Source organism: Alosa sapidissima, chromosome 6 (genome assembly GCF_018492685.1).
Source record: "Alosa sapidissima isolate fAloSap1 chromosome 6, fAloSap1.pri, whole genome shotgun sequence".
In the NCBI taxonomy this organism is placed as follows: Eukaryota; Metazoa; Chordata; class Actinopteri; order Clupeiformes; family Clupeidae; genus Alosa; species Alosa sapidissima.
In genome coordinates, this window is record NC_055962.1 from 10,010,002 (window position 1) to 10,036,054 (window position 26,053).

General features: G+C 43.2%; 2 protein-coding genes across 6 annotated transcripts; one reads left to right on the forward strand and one right to left on the reverse strand.

Moving 5' to 3' along the window:
* Positions 1-10,952: 10,952 nt before the first annotated feature.
* sod2 (superoxide dismutase 2, mitochondrial) lies at positions 10,953-16,409 on the reverse strand. Its single transcript, XM_042094419.1, has 5 exons — positions 16,255-16,409; positions 14,985-15,187; positions 14,429-14,545; positions 13,842-14,021; positions 10,953-11,372 (listed from the first exon to the last, which is right to left on the reverse strand). The coding sequence occupies exons 1-5, from the start codon at positions 16,287-16,289 to the stop codon at positions 11,227-11,229; spliced, it is 681 nt and encodes a 226-aa protein (XP_041950353.1). The 5' UTR covers positions 16,290-16,409; the 3' UTR covers positions 10,953-11,226.
* Positions 16,410-16,661: 252 nt separating this feature from the next.
* On the forward strand, positions 16,662-25,304 carry LOC121711092 (WT1 associated protein). Of its 5 annotated transcripts, none has more exons than XM_042094409.1 (8): positions 16,662-16,685; positions 18,233-18,270; positions 18,369-18,424; positions 18,519-18,577; positions 18,757-18,884; positions 20,551-20,729; positions 23,476-23,630; positions 24,019-25,304. In XM_042094409.1, exons 2-8 carry the CDS (start codon positions 18,241-18,243, stop codon positions 24,753-24,755), a joined length of 1,344 nt encoding a protein of 447 aa, XP_041950343.1. In that variant the 5' UTR covers positions 16,662-16,685; positions 18,233-18,240; the 3' UTR covers positions 24,756-25,304. The 5 variants fall into 5 exon arrangements, with proteins under 5 accessions (XP_041950343.1, XP_041950344.1, XP_041950341.1 ...); XM_042094410.1 differs by lacking the exon at positions 16,662-16,685 and adding an exon at positions 16,696-16,770; XM_042094407.1 differs by lacking the exon at positions 16,662-16,685 and adding an exon at positions 17,006-17,182.
* Positions 25,305-26,053: the final 749 nt, after the last annotated feature.

The window sequence follows — 26,053 nt, forward strand, 5'->3', positions numbered from 1 at the left end:
CTCTCCCTCCCTCTTCTCTTCCATCACTGAGGCTGGGCCGAAACACTCCAAAAACATGTGCAGTAATATGCGTCTCGGAGAACTGTCTGTCCAGGTTTGTTTTCTGTGAGTGCTGTCTGTATGCCAAAACATTTGCTCTCCGTGGGCCTCTGGCCATAGGAGTACCCAGAAACAGCTGTGGCTAAGCAAAAATAACCCTGACCTCTACAAACTCTGCCCAAACAACACTGGAATGCTCCTCAAAGAGGGATGCAGAGATTTTTCCACTAATTGATCGTTGACTTCACACAGAGATTGGGTGCCTTTCCAAACCTTGAAATGGAGATCCAATCTCGCACTTTGATGTGTGGAACAGGTGTTTCACCCTCATCATCCCTCTACCCCCAACCCCCCCCCCCCTCTGAGTTTATTGCCGGTTGTGGGTCTCATTCTTTCTTGTGGTCGGTGAGCAATATTGGAACGTGTGTATTTTGAGATGAAGAGGTCTTTGGGGCATGTCTGTGTGTTGAGATAAAGAGGTCTTCGGAGTATGTGTTTGTGTTGAGATGAAGAAGTCTTTGAAGTATGTGTTGTGATGGGGAGGTCTTGGAAGCATGTGTTTGTGTTTTGATGGGGAGGTCTTTGAAGTTTGTGTTTGTGTGGTAATAGGGAGGTCATTTGTATAGCTTTCGTCTGTATTGTGATGGGGAGGTCTTGGAAGCATGTGTTTGTTTAGTGATGGGGAGGTCTTGAAAGCATGTGTTTGTGTTGTGATTGGGGATGTCTTTGAAACATGTGTTTGTGTTTTGATAGGAAGGTCATTTTATAGCTTGTGTTTGTGTTGTGATGGGGAGGTCTCTGAAGGATGTGTTTGTGTTGTGATGGGGAGGTCTTGGAATAATGTGTTTGTGTTGTGGTGGGGAGGTCTCTGAAGCATGTTTTCGTGTTCTGATGGGGAGTTCTTTGAAGTATGTGTTTGTGTTGTGATGGGGAGGTCTCTAAAGCATGTGTTTGTGTTGTGATGGGGAGGTATAATCATCTCAAATAATGCCGTCAATTTACAACAGGCCTCAGTCAGTAACCTGGCCATGATTCCAACAAGGTGGTTTAGAGGCAGACCTAGATAAGATAACCCAGAGGAAGTTGTAAACCTGATAACAAAATAGCCCAGGGGCTTTAATATGCAAGCTAAACAAAGCCAAAAGGCCTTTCTATTAGGAGATTTACTACTTCTTCTGGGTTAAATGCTGAGCTTCTCAATGCTAAATAAATAAATAGTTGTGGAAAAAATAAATAGGTACTTGGGGAGTGTGGTCCAACCTGAAATGCAGGTTGTACATGGACGGCCAATATAGTGAGATGAAGAGAGAGCATTCTGTATTGGGTTCTGGACTGCCTCTGTACTTCATCTGTATACACATTGTGCCAAGTGTCTGCATGAAGTCTACTTCAGATCCTTCAATCTCTATAGGATACTAACAGGAATCAGACAAGGAGGAACTGGAGTGATGTACAGCCTCACCGTTACATCCAGTGGCTGTGGTGGTGGCAAATAAAAGTCTTGGGTTGGAATAGCCTCCATCTTTTTTCTTTTCCATTTGTCCCCGCGTCCTTTTTGACGTCCTGCAAACCACTGTGCTGACTCAAGCTCCAACACCCGGGGACACAGCCAAATCCTGTCTGGAAAAAGACGAAGAGAGAATAGAGGGGGAAAAAAGAGGGAGAGTCTTGTCCTGATTGATTCCTCCAGGAATTCATTTCTCAAGATCTGCACACCCGTACTTGATCGCCAGGACTGGACTGGACTGGAGAGAGAGAGAGAGAGAGAGAGAGAGAGAGAGAGAAAGAGAGAGCACTTAAAGAGAGAGGTGAGAAAGAAGGAGAGAAAGGAAGAGCCAGGGGAGAGAGAGAGGGCTGGAGGAAAAAGAGAGGGAACGAGGGAGAGGGAGCCAGAGGCAGAGAGAGTGAGGGACAAAGAGATAGGGAGAGGAATAGAGAAGAGCCAGAAGGAGAGAGAGTGAGAGAAAGAGCCAGAGGGAGAGAAAAAGAGAGGGAGGGAGGCAGATGGAGAGAGAAAGAGAGAGGGGGCAAAGGGAAAGATAGAGAAAAAGAGAGTGGGAAAGAGAAAGAGAGACAAAAGCTCCTCTGTGGCTGCTGGTGCTCAGCTGGTTTCCCAAGGGGCTGAGTCCGCCACGTGAGCCTCCAGGCCCGCCAAACTCCACAGAACCGGACCAGCACGACCCGACCCCATCTGAGGAACCAATCTTCGCTCCAGCGGTCTGTGCTGCTCCTCTTGGGAACGGCCATGATGGCTGGGGTTTTAATAGGCCCCTGACCCTGTAAGGCTCAAATGAAATGACTCGCGGCAACACGTAATTACATTATCCCTGCACGGCTTTTCACTTCCACTCGGTTTGTCCGAGCTACACAGAGGTGGATATCTCAACATAGAACAACAGCCCTGCCAGCTGGAGTGTCCAGATTCCACAATTTAAATTCAGTTAGGGCATAGCCACAGGGTTCCGACTAATCCCACCAGAGAGAATAAAGCCAGATGAATTCTAATTACATACAGTGTCCATATCATTAGGTGTCTTAAAGGAAGTTTGTGTTGAGTTTCATTTCTGGACCTTGATCCGGATTAGTCCAGAGCAATAGAGATTTCTAGTCCATTACAAAGGGGTGTGCCTGGGAATGCATCAGATGGAACGTGGAATGCCAGCAGTGGCAGTTCCATTGCTCTGAGAATGATGATGGAATTAAGTCTGGTCTGTCACCATAGGCAACAGCATTCTCACAACACCACAAAACGGTCTGTTCACTCCCTCACCCCCATACTGTGACTTGGGTCGCTTCGGCAAAATAACTGCAGTAGATATTCCACAGTCTGAGGGCTAGCCTGCCTTTAGACATCCTGGGGGGTTGAGGGGTGGGGGTATCAGACAGAGAGTAGTAGTACTCAGGGAGCTGAGTCTCTGTCATCAGAACTCTTTTGACATTTACTTGCATGGACAGAGATGTGGTCTCTGTGCTAGAGGGAGAGCAGATAGCTAACAAACGTTTAGAAAAAGTCCTGTTGGCAAATTTGAGGAAAAGTCGGTAAAGGGGCTATTTCACACAATTTGAGGGTGCTGAAATCAAATATTTTGTTTACCAAGCTCAATTTTGAGTTTTAAGCTTGCTAATTAGCATAATTCACATACTTTTTGGTTTTGCCATCAGATATCATAGGAATTTGAAAAAATTAAGGCATTAATATACTCTTTATGTATCAGATATGTTGTAGGACAGGACAGGAATTACCCCAATGACCCTCAAGTAGCAAATGAAAATAAGCTAAAATTAAAATATAAATTGAAATAATAGCTAAAATTCAGTATGACGTTTAGAAGCCAAATAGATTCCTTAAAAATAAATTGATAGAATAGGAGGTGACTGCTCATTTTTCTGTAGAACATCCTTTGTCACTAACTATTATGAACAGTTGTCAGTATTTACAGAGGATGTGCACTGTATTTACACTACACTATTTTTTTTACTGTAAAGGCGACTGTGCTTGCCTAGTTAAAACATCTCACTGATGCACTTTCCTATCATTCAAATTCCAGCCATGCAAAAAAATGGAAGAGTGTGCATGTTTGAGGGTTGCTGAAGAGTGCTATGGAGATTGCATTATTTGCAAAAAATTTAGACAAGATATCATTTATAGTGCAACAAAAAGAAACATTCTCCAGTGCATCATTACTGCATATGATGCTGAAAGGGAAGTGGACCTAGGACAATTCCTCAGCTATGAACTGATTAATGTCCCTGTACTGTAGCTATTGCAGATAGCGATGGTTATTTGTGAAGTGGAAATAAGTCTATCCTCACTCAAGTGCTGTCTAGCAATGTGGAATGTCCAGTAGTGATCACTGCAAAAACTGCTCATTCAACACTGGTAATAGATGTTCAAGATCTAGTTATGTCTTTAGGACACCCATCTGACTGCAGCACATTTAAGAAGTATGCAGGAAAGTTTGTAAGGAACTTTTGTATTGTTATATGGTATTTGTTATGTGGTAGCAAATGATGTTGACTATCAAAGAAATAGACCTAATGTAGGAATGCACACAGATATTGCAACAGATACGCTCAGGCCAATCCAAACTTTTCTCATTTGTTGTTCCTCGTTGGTGGAACACACTGCCAGTTCCTACAAGGGCAGGGTCATCCCTCTCCATTTTCAAAAAGCTCCTGAAGACCCAGCTCTTTAGAGAACATCTCCTTTCATAGCACCACTTACAACAAGTCTTGCTGATCCTAGCACTTACCACCAGTCTTCAACTGACACTCAACTGTTTAAAAACAGCACTCACTGATGCACTTATTCTTACTGTACTCTACCGTTTTTAAATTGTCCTAAAATTGTTGAGAGAATTGCTTTAAAACGTAACTGTTACCATGTTGTTAGTCGCTTTGGTTAAAAATGCATCAGCCAAATGTAATGTAATGTAATAATGGTGTAGGCCTATCTGATTAAGACCCAAAGAGTGGTTGAAACGTACTTATTAAATAACACTGGGAGCAAAGAAGACTATCTTCACTTTTTTCCCTTTGCAACTGTCAAAGAAATCCCATAAACACAGGAAGGCCTAGGGTAGCCTACAGCAGATGGCCTAAAGATTAGGCTCTTCTGCATAGCATTAAGTGATTTGCATGAAGTAATTTTAACACGTACCTCGATCTAGCCTACTTTGGCTATTTAAAGGTTATTTATTGCCAAAACATCACACAATATAATGATTATAAACAATAAAGGACTTAATCACACACAAACTACTATTTTGCTGACAACAAAAATAATAATTATGTAGGAAGTTTAGAAGTTTAAAACCCAGAATTGACCAAAAGTGCACCAAATTCAACACAAATGACTCAATACACTTGGAGGAGGCCTGTGTACTTTCTTTTCCAGATATTTTAGGATTTGGATATCGTTTCAGTATTGAGTATCAAGATATTTATGGCAGGTATTGGATCGAAGTCATAATTTTGGTATTGTGACAATACTATGACAGAGCCACTCTGTTTTCTAGATGTCGAGGATTGGAGGCTCTACCACCAACAAGTGATGCTGGCATATTAGAAGAGCACATTATCAAGCTCTAGTATGGAGGCGGTAGATGCAGTTCTGCATTAGGCTTATTCCCGCTATCTAAGTTCATATGTACTGTAGGATATATTCTGAGTTGAAGGTTATCTGTGCAATTTGTTATTGTGATGAAATGCATTAAACACCACGAGTGACTCACTATGTTAGCATTAGCAATAAAAATATGGTTGTGTTTTGATTAGAATTTCCGAGTTTATTACATGTTAACTGTAATAATTTTCCCATTAAATATGTTAATAAACTATAGTATGGCTTCTTTAATGCTCAAACATGTATTTAGAGAACACTTTTATTTGGTTTTAGTGATTACTTTTGAAATCAACCCAATTTAGGGAAAAATAAGCAAAAATAATCGCTATTTTATGTTAAAATGCTGATTAGAACTCAGAATTGAGCTTGGTAAACAAAATATTTAGAATCAGCACCCTCTAATTAGGTAAGAAGGGTGGTTTACCAACTTTTCCTCAAATGCCGTCAGAAGTTCTCTTCTGTGAAGCTGCTCTCCCTCTATGCAGCCAAAGCCTCTGGTTCCCATGTCATAAAATATGCAATACCCTGGCAGTCATCCACCGATCACCACCCCTCACTTTATGTAATGCAATGAAAACACAGCCCCTCTTGAAACCAGGGCCATCCATTAGAGCAGCTGTCAGACAAGCATCAATAGAAGCAAATCAGCCAGATCAGGGCCGGATCAGAGCCAGGTTAGGACCAGCTGCAAAATCAGGTGAAATGAGAGAAACCATAGTGAGTGTGTAAGAATAGTCCATCTCCAGACGATGTAAATAGATGAAGCTGCCTCAAGTGGCACGGCCAGGCCCCTCAGCAGGCTTCAGTCCATACTTCATGCATCAGTAAAACTTTCATGTGCTCACTTATATCCAGTGCTGAGACATTTACTGCATCCGTGTGTATTTCTGTGTGTGTGTGTTTGGGGGTGGGGGGGTGGGGGGTGGGGGGTGGTCTACAGAAATATTTCCAAGGAAAATACGATGGAGACAGAAGAGTGTTTTTGTCTGTGTAGTGTGTGATGAACGGCACAGTTTCCGTTCACACATCCCGTACATGCTAATATCTGAGCTGGAAAAGAATTCATCAGCTTCAGAGTGAAGAGAATTAAGATAAGCAGAATTAATTACAGAATCAGAGGAGAATGTGTACTTCTTTGTGGAAAACCCGTCATTATTGGAAGCAGATATGTGAATGTCTGTGTGTAAAAGAGAATTGGAGAAAGGCTTTGTATGTGTATGTCTGAGACTGTGTGTGTGTGTGTGTGTGTGTGTGAGAGAGAGATACATGCATTTGTTTCTTTTTGTTTCTGTTTCTGGAGATAGAATCCATAACAGATGCTTTTTCTCAACAAATAGAAGCAATGTCTCTATGATATCATACACTGATTAAACCATCCTCAAGAAGAAGTAGCTAAAAAAACTGACATGGAAGTAGGGTATTTTAAGAGGAAAAGAGTGGTATATGACAGCAGTACATGACTTTTACTAGTTTGCTCTTAAGTGGGTATAGTAAAGAAGTACAGTACATCATCTATCAACACTCCTATACCCATGCAGAAGAATGATAATGACCACGACAATGATGGCCCCTGTGAGGTCTCATTCCAAAAAGTCCTGCCCACTGATTGATATGAGTTTGACACCCCTGTCCTAGACAGAGAGGGAAACAGGGTCCTCTCCTCTCCTGTTCTCCTAGACAGAGAGGGAAACAGGGTCGTTTGAGTCCTTGGTGTCTGAACTCCCTCCAGATGTCTGAAGCAGCAACAGCAGTGGCAAAAGTGGAAGCAGTGGTGTGGCTTCCTTTCCTATTCCCCTCTCTTTATCTCCTTTTCTCTCCACACCCTCTCCTCTCTCACCCCATCCTCTCCCTCTGACTCTCCCCTTCTCTCTCTCTCTCTCTCCCTCCTCTCTCTCTCTCCTCCTTTCCTGTCTCTTTTTCCCTGTGGCTTCCTGCTTGCTTTATGAGCTGCGTTGGTAGGAAACCATTCCTGGCGCTGCGCTGTAAAACAGGAGTAAAGTAGGCCACTCACAGACGTGCCATCATTTCTAGACTGGAGGGAAAAAACACTACTGTTGAGGGGTTTTACTTTTTCATTTCCAAGCTTTGTGTGGAAACCAAAAAGGAGGGCACTGTTGGGGGAAAAAATGGAAAAAATGTTCCACTTGACATTTTACTTGTGTGTATGTGTCTGTGTTGATGCCCACGGAGTCCCATGCATCCAAAGAGGGCCCCTTGGCCTGAGCGACGTCCCCAGTGTCTTAACAGTGCATGAAAGAGCATCCACTTAACACACTCTAGTCCTGTGGCTGAAAGCAACATCTTACAGATGCTTCTGCAAATGCGTAACATCTCTGGAGTGAACTTCTGTGTGACCTCCATTCCCTAACCCTAACCTTACCATAAACCAAACTTCTCTGGGTGGGATTCTGACAAGCTCCAAGCACCACTGCTTCCGAGCTCGGAGCCCAACCCACCACACTCCATAGCTGATTTCAGACCTACGTGTAAGTCTGCATGTTCTGCGGATGTCAAGCGGTTGGGCCGTATACCTAAATAACATAACCGGCCATTTAAAATTCCGAACTTGGCCGGCACTACTCCCCTCCTAGTATTTCCGACGGACATTATGTAAATGAGCTCATGTCTGAATGAAGCGAAGAACAAGAAGAGATTCTGTTCATGTGCATGTTCAACCACGCAGAGATTCTGTCAATCGCATAATGTCAGCATGTTAGAATCATATCTGAATCACCCAAAGGGTCGGACCTCCATTTGACAAAGCTCCTCATATACTGCGGAGGACATGTCTAAAAGCAGCTTGTGTCAGTGTGTGTAGCTCAGTGTGTGACTGGACCCTCCCTCCCCGCATCCCCAGACACGTTAAACTCCTCTGGCTGTAAGTCGCACACGCACACACCAACTCTCTGCCCTGACTGTGTGTAGTTCTGCCTCTGGCTCCATACAAAGAGGCCCTCACCTCACTCCCTGGCTGCCACCATTCTAAGCCCTCAGAGGTGCCACCCTGCTAGACTAGGGACCAATTTGGCACGGGAGCCCACCGAGGTGCCATCCTGGACTAGGGACCTTAAAACAGCTTGTTGCTCTAGAGACAAGTAAGCACACCAATGCATCTTACACCCATCACTGATTCAAGAATGATCAAATATTATGCAAAATACATCAACTCCCCCATCAGTGAATGTGTTTCACCCAAGGTAGCCTTGCTGGGGATCGAGATGTCTATTCTACTCTAACGCTATGTGCTGTCCTTATTTAGGTGCTGTTTGTCTGTGACTGATTTGATCTTGATGAATGATTCATCATAGATATATTCAGGAGGAATAATCTGAGAGTGATGTGACTCTTTAAGGAGGCTGGTGTTATTCTGGGAATGAGCTGAATCTTAGTTCCTTAGTGTCCTCCCAAACCCACAGTGGGAACATAAAAAATGTGTGCTTCTGTTGCTCTGTGTGTTTGGGTTGCGTTTGCACGTGTGTGTGTGTGTGTGTGTGCGTGCGCCCACACGGGCTAGCTATATCAATTATTGTTTATGGTGGGTGTAGTTGTGTGTGCTATTTAAAATAGTGTCTATAGTGTGAGAGTGTGCCAGTACTACATAAATTGTGTGTGTGTGTGTGTGTTTGAGAGCCAGTGGTGAGGATGGGGAGGAGGGGAGAAGACTACATTCTCTGTGGTGAAATGATGTGGTTTCTAGGAGTCTAGAAAATGACTCTGAGCAAATACAGCAGAATAATGGTCTATTGAATATGGTTTCTTCAGAGTTATGAGAATAAATACTCAATATGGCAATATAAGAGGGGTAGGGTGATACTAAACAAATAGCAAATCAATTAAAAATGCACCACTTGACAGTTAACATACATTGCATGCATACAAATGCACCAAATGACAGTTAACATACATTGACAAGTGTTCATTTCAATAATCTTATATTCAATGCGCTTTGCTTAATGTGCTCCTTTTTTCTTAATTTAATCAGCTTGTGGCTCCCTTGACCACATTCTCAGCATTCTATTGAGACTACACCAACACACGATTGGCTAAAAACAGAGCAATCCAGAGCCAGCGCTCATCTCAGTGCTCCAGACTGTAACAGAATAGCCAGTATTGTATAGACGACTGCTGTAGTACCTGGCCACTGTGCTGGCTGCACTGGCCGGCAGAGGGTGGGTTTGGCTCGACACAGAGCTGGAAGCAGCTGAGAAAGATCTGTTCAGCGGTTTTATAGTTGCCCTTGAGCGAGTGTGTGTGTGTGTGTGTGTGTGTAAGGGAGTGGTTTCGGTCCTCTCAGGCACACTTTAAGATGGAAGAAAAACGAGGAGGGGAGCCCCAAAGAGATCAAAGGGTCCCGCTCACCCTAACTCACCCCAAATGTGGAGAACAGCACTGTGATCGAATACCTCAGTGGTTCCCCGGGCAGTGGTTCTCACCGGAGGGGTGCGTTGCGATGGGGTTCAGTCAGTCTGTGAGAAGCCCAACTGAGCCCACCGCATTCCTGAGACAGCAACACAGGGTAATTTATGTATCGATACCAAACTCAGTTTTCAGCTGGATTCCAACAATGTGTTTGGCAGATTGGCCCAGTGCATTTCACTCACTATGAGAATGTGGAAGCAGGCAGGGCTTGCTCCGCTCCACTCCACTTTGGACACTCATAGAAAAGGTTCCTGATCTCAGAGTGTTCAACTGAGGCCCTCATATAGGTTCTGATAAATCAAGACTCTGGGACAAAAGATTCCTGATCTCAGTGTTCTCTCGATGTTCTCACATTGTTGCTGATCTGAGTGCATTTGTAGGGCAGAGGGCAGATTATTATCTGGATCTGCACTTACATCAAATACAACATCAAGTCAACTGGTTAGAGAATGTTCTCCCATAAGTTGTTTAGTGTAAAATAAAATGGCTGCAATTACAACAGGTTGATAATTTGGTTGTAATTGCTACATTGACAGTGTCTGGATTTGTTGTAAGAAAGTCCTATTGTGTTCAGTCTTGTCAGTCTCACCCATAATCAGAAGGTTCAGTGATGCTGAATGTCCAGTCTGTTACAATGCCAGAAGTTTCAAGTCATAAGTAAAACACTTAGTATATAGCGCCCTCTGCTGTCAGACGACTGAAAGCGTCAACACTTAACACAACTCTGTATGAATGCATGAATCACATTAGTATTTATATTTTAGAGAATTAAAAATATATATGAATTTCATTATTCTTCCCTAAGAGTGAGATGATGCTGAAATCACTGTTTAACTGGAACGAAGACACAACCCTTCAATCAATGAAAATACTCTTTGTAACAAACCAAACAAATATAGCCTACATTCAACTGCACCTGTGTCCTCTCTAATTTATGCCTGATGTGTAAGCAGGGACTTTTTTTTCAGTTTATTTGGGGGGCTTTAGCCTGTAATTGAGATAGGATTGTACACACTGAGAGCAAATCTGTTGGAGAGAGATGGCAATAGGACTGAGAAATAAGCATGAGTTGTAATCGAACCCATGTTTCCATGGGCACATAGAATGTGGTATGGATGCTGCCGCTGCTGCTGCTTGTGTCACAAGTCCCAAGCAAGAATGTTTTACAGTGAGTACAGTTAGCAATAGCAGACGGTAAAATGTCTCAAATCAAAAGAGTTTCAAATAGCGTTCATTAATACGTCACCAAATTACTAACAACCAATTCCTCTAAATCTCACACTACTCATGTATCTAACAAAACAACCAATCAACTTTGACCCAAAACTTCTAGCTCTTTGGGAACAGGAACACATACAGCAGGCACATGTAGTTGAAATAAATTTTTTATTAAATACACTGAAACTTAAATCAATCATTCATTCACATCAACATCAATCTGGCTGAGCGTTATGTTGTGACGACAGATTACACCAAACTACTTCCAACTCTTGCTTGAACCCCCACCTTCTTGCCATCAATCATAGGCCCATCTCCCCCTCTGGATGACGTGGGGATTGGGTGGGGTATTTGTGCGTTTTGAAGCATTAATAAGGGGGTGTAAGTGTGAGTGTGGACACACGTGTGTAGACCTCACGTGACGTCTACTTCTTGGCAACTGTAAATCGGTCAGTGACGTTCTCCCAGTTCACTACATTCCAAATGGCCTTCACATAGTCCGGCCGCACGTTCTTGTACTGAAGATAGTAAGCGTGCTCCCACACATCGATACCCAGGAGAGGAATAAGACCTGGAGGAGGAAGAGGAAGGAGGGGAAAGGAGAGATAAGAGAGAAGGACAAGAGATGAGAGAAGAGGAGAGGGATGAGGACAGGAGATAAGGGGAGGGGAGAGGAGAGGGAAAGAGGAGAAGAGGGAAGGGAAGAGGAAGAAAGAGGGGGAGAGAAGAAATAGGAGGGAAGAAAGGAACGAGACACGTTATCGCCACAGATCTCTGTAGAAATTCTTGTGGATAGACCATCACTCCACAATTATAATTCTTCTATTTTTTATTTATGTGTATCGTGCATCTTCCTGTTCTATACATGTTATAAGCTACTGGACTCCTGGATTCCTTCAATGTGTGAATAGGTCTACTCTCGGTCAAGAAGCAACATGCTTCTGTCCACAGTCAAGTCCAGCAAGGACACAACATATCTGGAGGAGAGGGAGCTCCCCAAAGGACTGTACTGCGCTGGCTATAACGTAGGCCATGTATACGTCCGTCCGTCTGTCTGTCCGTCCGTCTGTGAGTGTGTGTGTGTGTGCAAATAGGAACTGCTGAATATTTATAGACTAATAAAGCTAGTGATGAAGCTGAAGTGAGCATCTATAGACTACAGAGATATAAACACCAGTGTGTCGATCTAAAAGTATTCACCAGGACTGTATACAGGGTCTCCAAGTAAAAATTCCATGACTTTTCCCTGACAAAAACCTGAATTTCCATGACTTACTATATAATGAACAATATACCGACCAATGACTTCAGAGCAGCCACATAGCGTTCAAGAATCTTTTTTAGAGTGGGAGATGAATAAATGAGCATTGAATAAACAAGCTCAAAAAGCAGTAAAGCTAACAACCAGATATACACCAATTCTGCTTGGAAATATTATTGGTATCAATGCATTCTTTTTGGAAAGTAAATTTTAAACTGCTACAACAAAATTCCCTGATATTCCATGACTGTGCCCCAAAAATGATACAATTCCCTGACTTTCCGTGCCTGGTATAGACTTGCTGAATAACGGGACACCTATGAAGTAGATCTGGTAAAAAAAAGGTTTAATCACCGTTCCATATCAATGCTTATGAATGGTAACTATAACAACCATAGTAGGACAACGGTTGAGCCTGGAAGCAGGCCTCGCAACAATGGAATCAACTGTGAACAAGTTAACTGTCCATGCTATCGCTGTTAGGGCTTAAAGGTGCCATGTGTAAGAATTGAGGTAAAAATATCCAAAAAATGAGCTACACACATCAAAAGAATGAGAAGAAATAAGGGCGATGATGTCATTAAAAAAATGGCAAGGTATAGTGCTGCAGAGATATCAACCAGAATTAGCATGCTAAATTACTAGCCACAGCCCAACAGGTGTCATAATACCAGCTTCAGCCATGGGAGGCGGTATGCGGGCAACATAACCGCCAGCCAAACTGCAATACACGTTTCTCGGTTGTTACTCTAGGGTAGACCAACTCACTTTCTGGAGGTATACTGCCTCCATCTTTTATGGAATGTGGAGTATGAATTGATTTTTTGGCGGATATTACACATGGCACCTTTAAAGGGACACCAGGCAAGCCTGCTGCTTTTTCTCTACGAAACTCCCCCTCGCTCGGTCTGAAGCTCTTTTCCTTTTCTTTGCGTCTTCCGTCAACGGTTTTCGCTGCTTCTTCGCCGGCTCTGCCATTATACACACGTTTGCAACATTCTCTAGCGTTTCATTAGCCTGCCTTTGTGCTGTAAACTGATCCTGCTTCGGTCGGCGGGTAGTATACACCGAACTTGCAAGTGGGATTTTCTTCCTACAGGCAGTAGGGGCGGGCAAGAGAGCCTTCATTTGCCCCGTTATGAGTCATTTAACCATAAAGCGACTTACGAAGATGATTAATTAATACGAAAACGTTGCCTGGTGTCCCTTTAAGAAAGTTGTACAACAAACTGAACAAGTCGGCTTCTTTTTAAACGGAACTGCTTGTTTCTTTTGCGTGCTATAAAGACATGACTATTGCGTATAGTGGCAACCGGGTGATAAGAGGGATAACGCCTTCAAGGTGTCCTTGTCCTTGCCCTCGTCCATTAATTCTGTATAACAGGACATCTTGGCTACCGTTATCCCTTACATATAGCATGTGTCCAGGTTTTAATATGTGTTTCCCCTCCAGTCTCAACCCAATAAATATTTACAAAGTTCTCAACTCTAATCAGTTAACTGGACAAAAGACTAAACAGTCCTTCCTTCAACTAACTGATCGAATGCACTTCCTTTTAATCAAATGCACTCTCTCGGATGTTGATTATTCTAATTTATGTACTTTTTAAGAATATTTTTATGCTTTAACTTAATATTCTCTGCTTTTGTTCATGTAAAGCACATTAAATTGCCTCTGTGTATGAAATGTACTATAAATAAACTTCCCTTGCCAAGATAATGCATGGTAATTTACCGTAGACAGTATACAAGCATGTTCTACAGCACACACACACACACCTGTGGTGCCCTGTAGGGGATCCTGGTTGCTGCAGGCGGCGATCCTCAAGCGTCCACTCTCCTTGTCGAAGCCCAGCCATCCCCAGCCAGAGCCCTGCACGGCCACAGTGGCAGCAGACATCCTCTCCTTCATCTTCTGGAAGGAGCCAAAGTCACGCTTGATGGCCTCCATCAGATCGCCTGAGCAGGACACCACAGAGCGAGAGAGTGAGAGAAAAAAATGATTCATAAAGACACAGACAATGATTATGTTCCAACACACTTTGGTAAAATCCAGTATATTGCTCTTTGTTGTCCATTCAAAAAAAAAGAAGAAGAAGAAGAAGAAGAAGAAGAAGAAGAAATAATTTAGTCCTGGCTCTGTAAATGGCCAATGTCTGTTGGTTGGAGCCAAAAACATGTGGCTCCAACCAAGCTATAAAGAATTCAAACCAATCATATTGCTTCATGAGCATGCAACAGATTGGTTTAATTTTAAGTATTCCCCTAAGGCTATATTCTCATATACATTCCCCATGTAATTTACATGACATTAGATCATAGCTCACACATAACACACACACACACACACACACACACAAGCTTACCCTGTGGCTCTCCTCCTCCGTTCGGGGACAGGTTTGTCCAGAAGATGGTGTGGTTGATGTGGCCGCCTCCGTTGAACTTCAGGGCAGCTTGCAGTGCCACCTGGGTAGTTACATCACCTGGAACATCAAACAACACAGCACCACTGAACGAACACAGCCCTGCATACATTTTTGGGCATCAGAGAGGAACGGAACGGGTCTGGAGAGCGCCCACAGACTCTACACACATTTCACACACTCGCTGTTCTCCCCTCAGAAGCTTTTATCGAAAGCAGCTAGAGGTACTACAAAGGAATAGCCCACTCCTTGAACACCATGGGGGGAAAACATGCAATCTCCAAAACCAATTATCAGCAAGTCTAATGGTACGATATCTCTATTGCATCTTTATGCTGTGCTTGCCTATATGTTGCCTTCAGGGATGAAGATGAAATGTTTACAGGGGACATGATCTGTTCAGGATCAGGGGGAGCCCATACAATGATCGACTCTAGGCATGTGCTGAGTCTCAGATTTGACTGGAGGTAGATTCTATCTGTGTGGTGCCATAGCTCACCTTTGGCCAAGGCCTCCTGATACTTCTCCTCTGTGACATTGAGGTTGTTGACGTAGGTGGCGTGGTGCTTGCTGTGATGGAGCTGCATGATTTCAGCACAGATGTGAGGCTCGAGCGCTCCGTAGTCATAAGTCAGGTCCGGGAGCGTGTGCTTCTGCCGCGAGGCCAGAGCACCCAGAGCCGGGCTCACGGTGTTGGCGCACCTTGTCAGGTGAACAAGAGACTGAGTGTTAGGAGGGAAAGGCAAGGTAAAACCAATCTCCTCATCCCAACAGCCACCTCAACACACACAAACAAACTCCAAATCACTCCCAACCTCAATATAGGCCTCTGAAGTTCGCCTACAAAAAAAGCTACCATCTTTCCCCATATAAGGATATCTAGTATCTATCATAGGGACATGTGCAAAAACTATATTTGTGCACCAGAAACTAGCGTGCATAGAACATTCACATTCTCACCAGAAACTCAAAGACCCCAAGAGGTCATGGGCACATTTTTAGATTTCTGATATTGTTTTTGCACACGTCCCTTTAGGGGCTCTATCAATGTGATCACGAATTATATAAATTGATGTGAACTGGAACTTTGACTCTACAGTTTCAGTGTACTTTTCCTAGATGTGCCAGTCAAAATTGGCACATCAACGCCATGAAGATTTAAAGGAGGATTAATGGCAAGTTCATTTGAGGTCAAGGATGACGAGACGCAACATGTGATTGGATTTTATCCCCGAAAGAAAATGCTAAAGTTGACGTTGCAGAATAAATAACGTTACCAATAACTAAGCATTTCTAAAATGCAACGTTATGGTTTGACTAATCTTGCTGTATTATGTTGGGAGTGTATGAAATAATCGTTTACTCCAATTTAAAACAATGCTTCTAGCAGATCTAACGTTAGATGGCTACCAACCTGACTACCAAGTTGAATGGTAACGTTATAACTTAACGTTAACTTACCCTTGCAAGCTTTTACTGATAGTGATAACTTAGTGCAAAGCTGTTTACTTTGTTTTTCATCCATCAACTTGCCTACAAAGAATTACCGATTTATTTAGATTTAGCAGTAATACTTAATAGTTGCTGACATCTATGAGGAGAGGAAAAAAACATTAACGTTACAGTTAACAGTGGACGTCAAACTTAGCAGGCTAAAATATGTCAAAGCAATGCAATGTTAGTCGTTCGCAGTGCATATTTAAGGCGACTGTAAACGTCCTTAATCTAACCAAAGACGTGTTTGCTGAAAAAAGTTAACAATAACTTACCTGCGAACAAAACTGGCTTTGCATAGCATGGTCATGCTAGTTAGTCCAGGCAGTGGCGACACATGTAGTGCTACACACAGGATAACAAGGTTGATAGGCTAGCTTGCTAGCACTTTGGATGAACCTGCCCTTGAAATTTCAACTTCAACTTGTATGGCATGTACCATTGAAGACAGTATTGGGGTATTCGTTTTGCAAAATGTTTCACATTGTTTTAACAAACTGCTTTAGTAATAAATATCATAACACAAACATATACGACGCTACTTATGCATAAGTACTGAAAGCATAATATATGACCATATGTCGCTTAAAAAACGATATGTAACGTTAACACTATCGCACCCCTCAGAAAAATGGGCTTTACCGTTCCTGTTAGCTGTCATGCTAAATAACATCTCTATCAACAACTGGCTTCATACATTTTCTAGGTGACGAAAATTGGATGTTGTGTTTATTTTGTACCAGAGCTGTATTTAAAATTGCGCAAGACTATCGATGAGAAGGGAATTCGAGGTGATTACGAGTTCATTGTCCATCATTAACCCCTAAATTGTTGGCTAGATAACTTTATAGCTAACTCGCGTGCAGGTACATGTGTTGGATTTATTGGTGTTATCAGTAAATTACTTCTAACAAGGATAAAAACAGTCACTACAAGGGAAAAAAATAAATGTAAAGTAAGAAACGACAACAACGTTTAGTATATCAACTGTATGGGCCCCGCCCCTTTGGCACTGGCTGGATGAGCCGCGATGATGCTTTGCGGCTGATTCTGCCCTCCTCGCGGATGATGGCGGCGAGACTGAAACCGTGTTAATTATAATCTATATAGCCTGGCAACGTCTATACATTTTTACCTTCATTTAATTCGTCTTTAATCGTTTACTAAACATATTTTTTTCTGTGCACATCAGAAACGGGTCTGGTAAGTTTAATCGTCGTTGCGATTCCATTTACAGGGATTCGGGCAGCTAGCAAGCTAGAGAGGAGGGTTTCTTGTTGAACCAAGTCTTTCCCTTCTCCGCCATTTTGTGACAGCAAGAAACTGATAACGGGGCAACCGGTTGGTAGCAATCCAGTGCGTAGAAACTGGAACGGTAACCGTATTTTAGGACACTTGATTTTGGTTCCCCACATTGCAGCATATTTTTGTTTGCGGTTTGCATTAGACACTTGTTATGTTGCTCTGCAACTGTGGTTGTGGAGCTCTTGCGGAGCAATGCACGGCGACAGTTCCGACTCATAATGGCTAATGTTAGCGAGTTAACGCTAACTTTGGGCTGGGTTTGTTTCGCTGCGAGAAATTATTGAATCAGTGTACGGTAGTGTTCCTTATTAAGCCAAGCATATTGTTGCATTGCTAATCCAACAGACGAAGGGAGTCATGTCGAATTTGTTAAGTTTACGCCAGCGATAGTATAACTAATGGTATAGTGCTAACGATGGACAAGTAGGTAACGTTAACGTTACAGTTAACGTTAAGTTACATCAACTGCATTTTGCGAATATTTAGCTTCATGTTGTCTAACGTAAGCGTTGTATTTTCATGTTACATTAGGCGATGTGTAGGTGCAGAAGACCAATATTGCCGTAATGTTACCTAGACATAACGTTAACCTTAGTTAACCGGGTTGCTTTTTTAACGTTGTTTTTGAAGGGGTGGAAGAAAGCTAGCAAGTGTTAGCCAACTTGGCTTTTGTCAACCTGTCCTAAAAGTCGCCCTGGGTCACAATTATTCAAATTCGTTGGTTGTTTTCCAGGATGTGAAATGCACTCCAAGAAACATGTTGCGTGATGAAAGGCCAATTTGTATGCAAGTATTAGCAATAGAATGATTGTCGCCACCACGTGCCTGAAGGCCGGACACAGTCGGAAACCGCGAAAACGAGTGTAGTCTCTCGTAGGAGAGATGGTGTGCATGGCGAAAATTTAATAATGCATTTGAATTCACACATATCCCCTTTTCTCTTTCTAGGCGTCAGAATGACTAATGAAGAACCTCTCCCGAAGAAGGTACAGATGTTTCTGCCATGTTAACTGATGTCTCTCCATAGTCCAAATCCTACTTCCAGTTTGTTTACTGAAATGTTGTGGTTGTGTGTACTATTTAGGTTCGCCTTAGTGAATCTGATTTGAAGACCCTGACCAGAGAAGAATTGTGTGCAAGGTAAGCTTGTGAACCCTAAGTTTATTCTACCCTTATCAGTCAAGTTGTATACCACTTGGTCACAGACTAAATGTATGCATATTTTTGCTCATAGGTGGAAACAACATGAAGCTTATGTCCAGGTCCTCGAAGCAAAATATGCTGATTTAAACTGTAAGTCTGCTCCACAGCGTACTGCAAACTATTGTCATGTTGCAATAAAATGTCATCTTATTTTGCATGTTTACTACGCAATGCACCTGTTGTGTGCAGGATAAGGTCTTGGTGTTTATGTGTATTGTCCTGTCTGCTTAATTGGATTAATGGGCCCTGCACATTTTTCACTGTTGCAGCGAACGATGTGACAGGGCTGAAGGAGTCTGAGGAGAAGCTAAAGCAGCAGCAGCAGGAGTCTGCGCGCAGGGAGAACATTCTAGTAATGAGGCTGGCCACCAAGGAGCAGGAGATGCAAGAGTGCACCGTAAGTATGAGATCAGGACGCAATTTCAATGAGACGCAACTATAAGCGTGAAGGGACACTTACTACTAGCCCAAATAATTAACAGATGTGGGGACAGGACATGGCGTCAGGAATGTATTGCCAAGCCTTTGTACCATTGTATTATATAGAAGCTATAAGTGGTCATAGTTTACCTGAAAATGATTACAGTTCCATGTAAACAAACACTTCATCATAACCTGAAGAGATTTGACCAGGCCATAAAAGGAGGGAAAAGCTGAGAATGTAATGAACTATCACATGCATTTTTGCTTAATGCTCAGCTAGTTGACACCACCATTGATATCTCATAAAATCAAAATCAGTTCAGTAAAACAATCCTATTTCCCATGTAAATGTTATTATTACTCTTATTTGATCAAGTAGTCAGCTGCTCACCTTCGGTTAAAATCTGCTAAATACCTAAACTAAAATTATAAGGACAATTCACTGCCTGGGAGAGTCTGTCCAGTCCTCGGCTAGCTCCTTGTAGACACAGTCCCATCCCTAGTGTGTCTTCCTGGATTGTGTCCTGTTCCTGTTTTGACATATAAACACATCAGGTCTGACTGCATCTGTGGCACAAGCAGGGAGTAAGCCAGTCTGGTTTGTCTCAAGTCATGGATTGGACGCAGGCCGAGTCGACTCCCCACCCCACCCCAGCATTGACTCCTTCTACTCTCACGGCCAAGACTTGAGAGCAAACAGGTCCTCTGGGTCTGTGTAGGGGGTGATTCCACTTGGCTAGTTGATGTCATGGAGGAAAAAAGTAGAAGGGGCCATGATGACCCTCCAAGAATCTGATAGAAAAAGCATAATGCAGCAAATGTTTAAGGGTGAAAGGAAGCAGAAGTCTGCCTGGTAACAGAGTTTTTTTTCTTGTTATTTTGGAAGGGTTTTTGGATTTGATCATTTAAGTCTGCAATAGGTTGAAGACTTTATAGTTCTGTAACACTGCACAGTAGTGGACAATGTAAAGCTTTTGTGCTAATATCCCTTCACACCAGCGACCTTACCCTCTCTCAGAACATACGAGTTGCGATCAAACTGTGTAGAGCAGTGCAGCAAGAAGTAATAAACTGGCATTGTGTACATGATGGAGTATTATTTGCTAGTTAGGGCTAAAGACCATAATCATGTAAGGTGGGATGGTGGCAGTCTATTATCATGAAGGACTGTTAGTTGCAGGTGTAAAATGGTTGCTCTTTCAACGTGTGAAGTCTTAAATATTGCGTCATCTGTGCAGAGTCCTTCTGCATGATGATACTACTTTTAGCACATGTTGCACATTAAAATGAATGTGGTGGGGATGTCCAAATGCATGTAGGTAGCTCTCACTTCTAACTATAGAGTTGTAGTGAGTCAGTAATGTAAACATTCATGTGTTTGGTATGAATACTAATTTAGTTATTCACCATATAGGTTGCAATGTCATTGCTCATTCATATAAGGTGCTGTTATTATACTACTATGCTAGTGTTATGTATGAAATGCTAATATAAAACTGACACTTTCTTTATATCGTGGTAGTGTTTGTTTGTTGGTTTATGTAGTGCTGTTCAGCGTTAAAAGTTTATTATTTTTATTATTATTATTATTATTATGAAAGTGTTATTCATGTAGTAACTCTAACCTCCTTGGCCCACAGACTCAGATCCAGTACCTGAAGCAAGTGCAGCAACCCAGCGCAGCCCAACTCCGGTCCACCATGGTCGACCCAGCCATCAACTTAATTTTCCTCAAAATGAAGGCTGAACTGGAACAGACTAAAGACAAACTGGAGCAAGCCCAAAATGAACTGAGTGCCTGGAAATTTACACCTGATAGGTAAACACAACCAAAATAACTCCCCCCTCCAAAAAAAAGCGCAAACAAACAGACAAAAAAAGTCAAGACTTTTCCAGACTTGCCCCCCACCCGCTCTTCTGCAGGAGTGCAGACTTATGGTGGGGGAGGTGGCTGTGACAATGCTATATTTCACCAGTGAGACTCAGACATTTAAAAAACCCAGACTCAAAAGACATTCTCTCTTGTACTTGTCCTGCTAGAACATTTACTACTGTAATGTAAGCATGAACACTACACTGAAAAAGCAAAGCTTTGGTCAGGTGACTTCTGTTTCAGCTGCCCCCTCTCTCCCCTGCTGGTGCAGGGGCCAGGAGGAAAATTGGGACACTTCCTGAAGAGGTGGTCGCCTTGGGAACGTGGCCCCACACCCACCCCCTCACACACCCACTGCTCCATGCTAGACAGTTTGCTGGTATTGTAAACAAACAAACAAACAAACCGAGAGCTCTCAAGGTGGTGGCCTTGACATGGCGAGACATGGGCCAGGCTGCAGTGCGAGAACTTTAGTCTTTAAAATCCACCAATTGAACATTTTTTCTTTTAGAAAGAGACATCCCTGTTAAAATGGTTGACAGTGGAATGCATATGCCCCTCTCTGTTCCTCTTCAACCCCCCCCCCCCCCCCCCCCCAAAATGTCACGAGACTTTTAAGCATCGGGGAAAGACACTAGCGTTTCCACGTAACTCTCCGCTAGAGTGATGTAAGACAGAGGGGAGGTGCTCATGCAGTGATTCAAGACTGTGGGTGCTGGGGGGTGGAGCTAAGAGTGATGTAAGCATTTGGGGAGGAGCCAAAGACAATGATGTAAGACTCTTGGGGGAGGAGCCAGACCCTTCACTCGCCAAAGACTTTGAATAACGCAACATAACGGTAGTGTTTTTCAAACTCTTACTTTTTATCTTTTTGTTTCTGTTTCTGTTGAATTTATTCTTTTGTTGTTTTTGTTGGAGTTGGAGTTTTAAGGGTGCTTTTCACGTACAGCGGTGGCTTTTAAAATTATTTATCATGTTTAATACTCTGCATAATTTTTGGACCAGCTCAAATTTTGAGTAACTTCTACACTGCTGTATGTGCAAAGATATGTTTCTCATTATTGAATGCAAATGTATGAACTTGAAGAAATGTTTACTGTTTTTGAATTGTATTGATTATATTACTGCTGTAATCTTAACTAATCCAACGTTGACAACAAGTTTGATAACTTCATATTTTCTGCCATCCTCTTAGTCAGCCTTGGGTGCCGTTTCGAAATTCAATCTGTTCATGTCTAATACAATATATTTTATTTCCAGGTAAAATGCAGGTAAAGGTCTGGTTGATTTTTTCTGTATTGAGTGTTTTCATTCTCACGTGAAATGTACTGTTTGGGGAAGATGTGTTTACATGGGTCATCTGACTAAATGTGATCACACACCAACAGAAAGTGTGTTTTGATGTAAGGGATCATATAGAGTAATGTGGTCAAAGTAATGTGAAATGAAATCAAGATAAGTACTGAGTTTGTCTTATTTTTATTTATTTAAAAAGGGGATGGGGCGGGATAATGGCAGCATATGGAGAAGTATGGTTTCAGGTTGAATTGCCTAACACTTTCTGTTGAACGGCACAGCCAGAGGTTACTTCAGTATTTCTCAACCATAACTTCCTAGTTATTAGGGGGTCTGATGTAGTCTGGGGCTGCAAATTTATATCTTTGGGGGGATAAAAAGGAAAAACAATTATCTGACTTGGTTTGATGGGTTTCTTAAAGTTTTACTGTGCTCATGTACTCTGTTATTCAGAGCAAAGTTATTGTGTAGGCACATAATTATTTTCATTTACCTATTTACCAATGATTTGATTTTCTTGCATAATGCGATACAGATGTGAGTTGCCCTGATGTAATCTCACTCATGGCCTGTTTGTTTGAGCTGAGCCAGTGTTGTCCGTTTGCTGGTGGAGGATAGGTCTGAGGGAATGATGCGATGTAATGGAACTATTGGTGTGTTCACCTACAGGCCTGGGGGTTCTTCCAAGCATGTGGTTTAGTTGGTACTCAACTGCACTGGATGTTTACTAGATGTTTGGACTTCACATCAACTGCAATGGATGATGTACACTAGATGTTTTCACAGCTTGGGGTGTTCAAGTGGTGTGATTCGTAGTGTAGTACAGTAATGCAGACTGGTCTTTCCAGTTGAATTTAGACAAAAGTTTACAAAAACAACAGCGGACACTTCATGAAAGGTAACCTATGAGTTGAAATGGCAGTGATTTTTGTTTTTCATAGCTCGATAGGAAGAAATCTCTGCTTAGTCAGTATGATGAGAATTTGGTATATATGTTTGTCATGCATCTCAGTTTGGTGCTGTTTTGTTGCATTTATAGTAATCCTGTGATTCTCCTAGTCCAAAATATTTGGAGAAGTAGATCAGGCCATATAGCCTTGAAGGGATTTTAATGGACCTCAAGACCATCTACATCTTTGGTGTAGTAACTAACTGCACAGGAATGATGATGCATAGGACAATTGGGTGACCTTGGAGGACTCCCTTGTGTGTGGTTGTCATGGAGTCTGTTCCAGTGGTGGGTTCTGGTTCTGCGCTAACAGGATGGGTTCCGTAGGTGGATTTCCACAGGCCTGCCTGGGTGGGTGCTGTGTGTCCAGTCCACGCGCGACACCGCCCACCTACCTGTGTCCCTCCCTGTGTTCACCTCGTGATGTCAGGCCTCTCTCCTTTGCAGCCAGACGGGTAAGAAGCTGATGGGCAAGTGTCGCATGCTGATTCAGGAGAACCAGGAGCTGGGCAGGCAGCTGTCCCAGGGTCGCATCGCCCAGCTGGAGGCCGAGCTCGCCCTGCAGAAGAAGTACAGCGAGGAGCTCAAGAGCAGCCAGGACGGTGAGGAGCCTCTCCCATTTCCTCTTCCTCCGCTGTGTTACCTGGGATGCTAAACCATTCGAGTCGTGGTTATCTTTATGAGCTGTTATAAGATGTTTTCTTGCTGCCTTCACTGCATCAGTCATTGCTTTTGTTGTCCCATTACTCACCTCCACTCCACCCCATAAAGTCTGTCCTTGGGTGCCTATGTAACAGGTGCATGTGAACTTGTACAATAGTTGGTAACTAAAAGCTTTATCGTCGAAGGTCTGTACTGGTGTGCTGTCACCATAGAAGCATCAGATTGCAGAGGCCATGCCAGTAAAGAGGAGGCTTTTCTTAGTTGCTGTCTGACCCTTGTCTGTCTTTCGCTCTCGCTCTCTCCCTCACTCTCCCTATCTTGTCTCAGAGCTGAACGACTTCATCATCCAGCTGGATGAGGAGGTGGAGGGAATGCAGAGCACCATCCTGACGCTGCAGCAGCAGCTGAAGGACACACGGCAGCAGCTCTCGCAGCAGACCCCGCCCCCGAACACTGCCACCACAGGGCCCGTCCTCGCCACCGCCGGCTCCAGCAGGACTGCCCCCTCCTCCCCCTCCACCTGCTCCGAGCCCGGTGCCCAGTCTGAGCCCGGACCGACATTCGGAGTCAGCGCTGCCGGGAAGGACTGCGGCAGCGGCCGAGTCGCCAACGGGCCCACCAATGGGAGCAGCGGAGCCCAGAGATGCGGTGCCGGGGCGTCAGGGCTGTACCGGGAAGGCAGCAGCGTGGAGAGAGACTTCCCCCCTTCGCCATCCGCGTCCAGCCCCGCACAAGGGGAAGGCTCGAAGCTGTCCAATCACTCGGAGGAGGCGGTGAGCCAAGGGGATGGGGACAGGTTTGAGCGGCAGCTGAGCGTGGGTTACGAGAGCGTGGACTCCCCGACGGGTAGCGAGGCCTCTGCCACCCAGCACTCCATCGACACAGACTCCAACGCTGACTCGCACGAGGCTGCCGCTGCTGCTGCCGTCGTCGTCGTCGCCAAGGGCAACAGGACTGCTGGGTCACGGCATACCGCACAGAACGGCCTGGACTCCACGGCAGCTGCCACGGCAACCGCCAGCGCCGCAGTGACCACTAACTCCTCCACAGGGTCTGTTTTGTAACGTTCTTCAGTTGTCATTGATGTTCTTTTTTTATACTTAAGACAGATTAAAATCAACACATGATAGCGCCAGTGGCTGAGATGTTGTCCAACCTTGTGCTTTTTTTCCCCTCAATCTTTTTTTTCTTTTTCTTCTGTTCTTCAGTTGTGGAAGGATAATTCAGTTTGTGAAGCTAAGTGCTTTTGATTTTAAACTTTTTTTTTTTTTTTTCCCGTTGTCTCAAAAGGATATTTGATCACTGGTTTTATTCACCTCATTGGCTCACGAAGAAGTGTTCTCACTCTGCATTATTTCACTGTAAAGTTCAATAAAGTCATGAGACCATGGTGGTCTGGTCTGCCGTAGCCCTGTTCTGAATGTGTCTCAGTTTTAAGGAGTTGACTCTTAACTCTCTTCTTTATGACGTTCCCCTTCCTGCCTTTGGCATTTTTGTTTGACGTGTGTAGTTTTTTTTTTTTTTTTTGTTTTCAAGTGCTCTAAATTCACGTTTATTCTGATTTCAACCCTTTTCATGTACTGACCAAATATCAATAAATAATTTTAATAGAATGGCAGATTTGTATTTTCTATGTTGGTTCACATCAAGCCTAGTTTACACATTCCGGCGACTCCTGAATTAACAATCTCACTAATGTTTGGGAAAGTAAAGCCTGAGGGCTTCATTGCAGCACCTCCTAGGTGCATATTAAGGAGCTACATTCATGTAAGGATGAAGTACAGTAAGGGAAGGGATGAGGCTGCTTTGAACACTGAGTCCTTACAATCATAGGAAACATCATGAAAAGTCATGCATTATAAAATTCCATTGTCCAGGCCTGGAGAAATTATGGAATTTAGTCAGTTTGGTAGATGGCATACATCATGTCACAGAATTTGATGGCTTCCTTTTGTAGTTTGTCACATTTCATAATTTGCCTCAACTTGTGGTGTTAAGAAGCAATTTTGCACTTACAGACCGTGATTATCCATGGAAATTAATTTTAAGGTCCTTGATTATCCAAGTAACGTATGGATATTGGAATTTGTCTGGCATATGCAGGACAGGTGCATTTGGCCTAGATAGATGGATAGAGAGAGATACTTTATTGATCCCCAGGGGAAATTCAAGTTCTAGTTCAAGACTAGTTCTCATCCTTACCATTAGGTTGTGCTGTTGTGGACTTTTCCTGAGCTGTTTTATGTGTGAGGTTCTAGATTAAGTGTAGGTTACCTTTCAACATTTTGCTCTACATTTGAGGGGACATATTAGCTCTTTGACACTGAAGAATAGAGACCTAACCTGTAGGCCACTGGGGAAG

What these genes read in the sequence shown, in the direction of transcription:
- sod2 (XM_042094419.1), bottom strand. Translation starts at nt 16,289, where the DNA reads ATGACCATGCTATGCAAAGCCAGTTTTGTTCGCAG. An exon ending in AAAGCCAGTTTTGTTCGCAG is followed by an intron (nt 15,188 to 16,254) that starts GTAAGTTATTGT and finishes TCACCTGACAAG; the next exon opens with GTGCGCCAACACCGTGAGCC. An exon ending in CGGAGGAGGAGAGCCACAGG is followed by an intron (nt 14,022 to 14,428) that starts GTAAGCTTGTGT and finishes TGTCCTGCTCAG; the next exon opens with GCGATCTGATGGAGGCCATC.
- LOC121711092 (XM_042094409.1), top strand. Translation starts at nt 18,241, where the DNA reads ATGACTAATGAAGAACCTCTCCCGAAGAAG. An exon ending in AAAATATGCTGATTTAAACT is followed by an intron (nt 18,578 to 18,756) that starts GTAAGTCTGCTC and finishes TCACTGTTGCAG; the next exon opens with CGAACGATGTGACAGGGCTG. An exon ending in AGGAGATGCAAGAGTGCACC is followed by an intron (nt 18,885 to 20,550) that starts GTAAGTATGAGA and finishes CTTGGCCCACAG; the next exon opens with ACTCAGATCCAGTACCTGAA.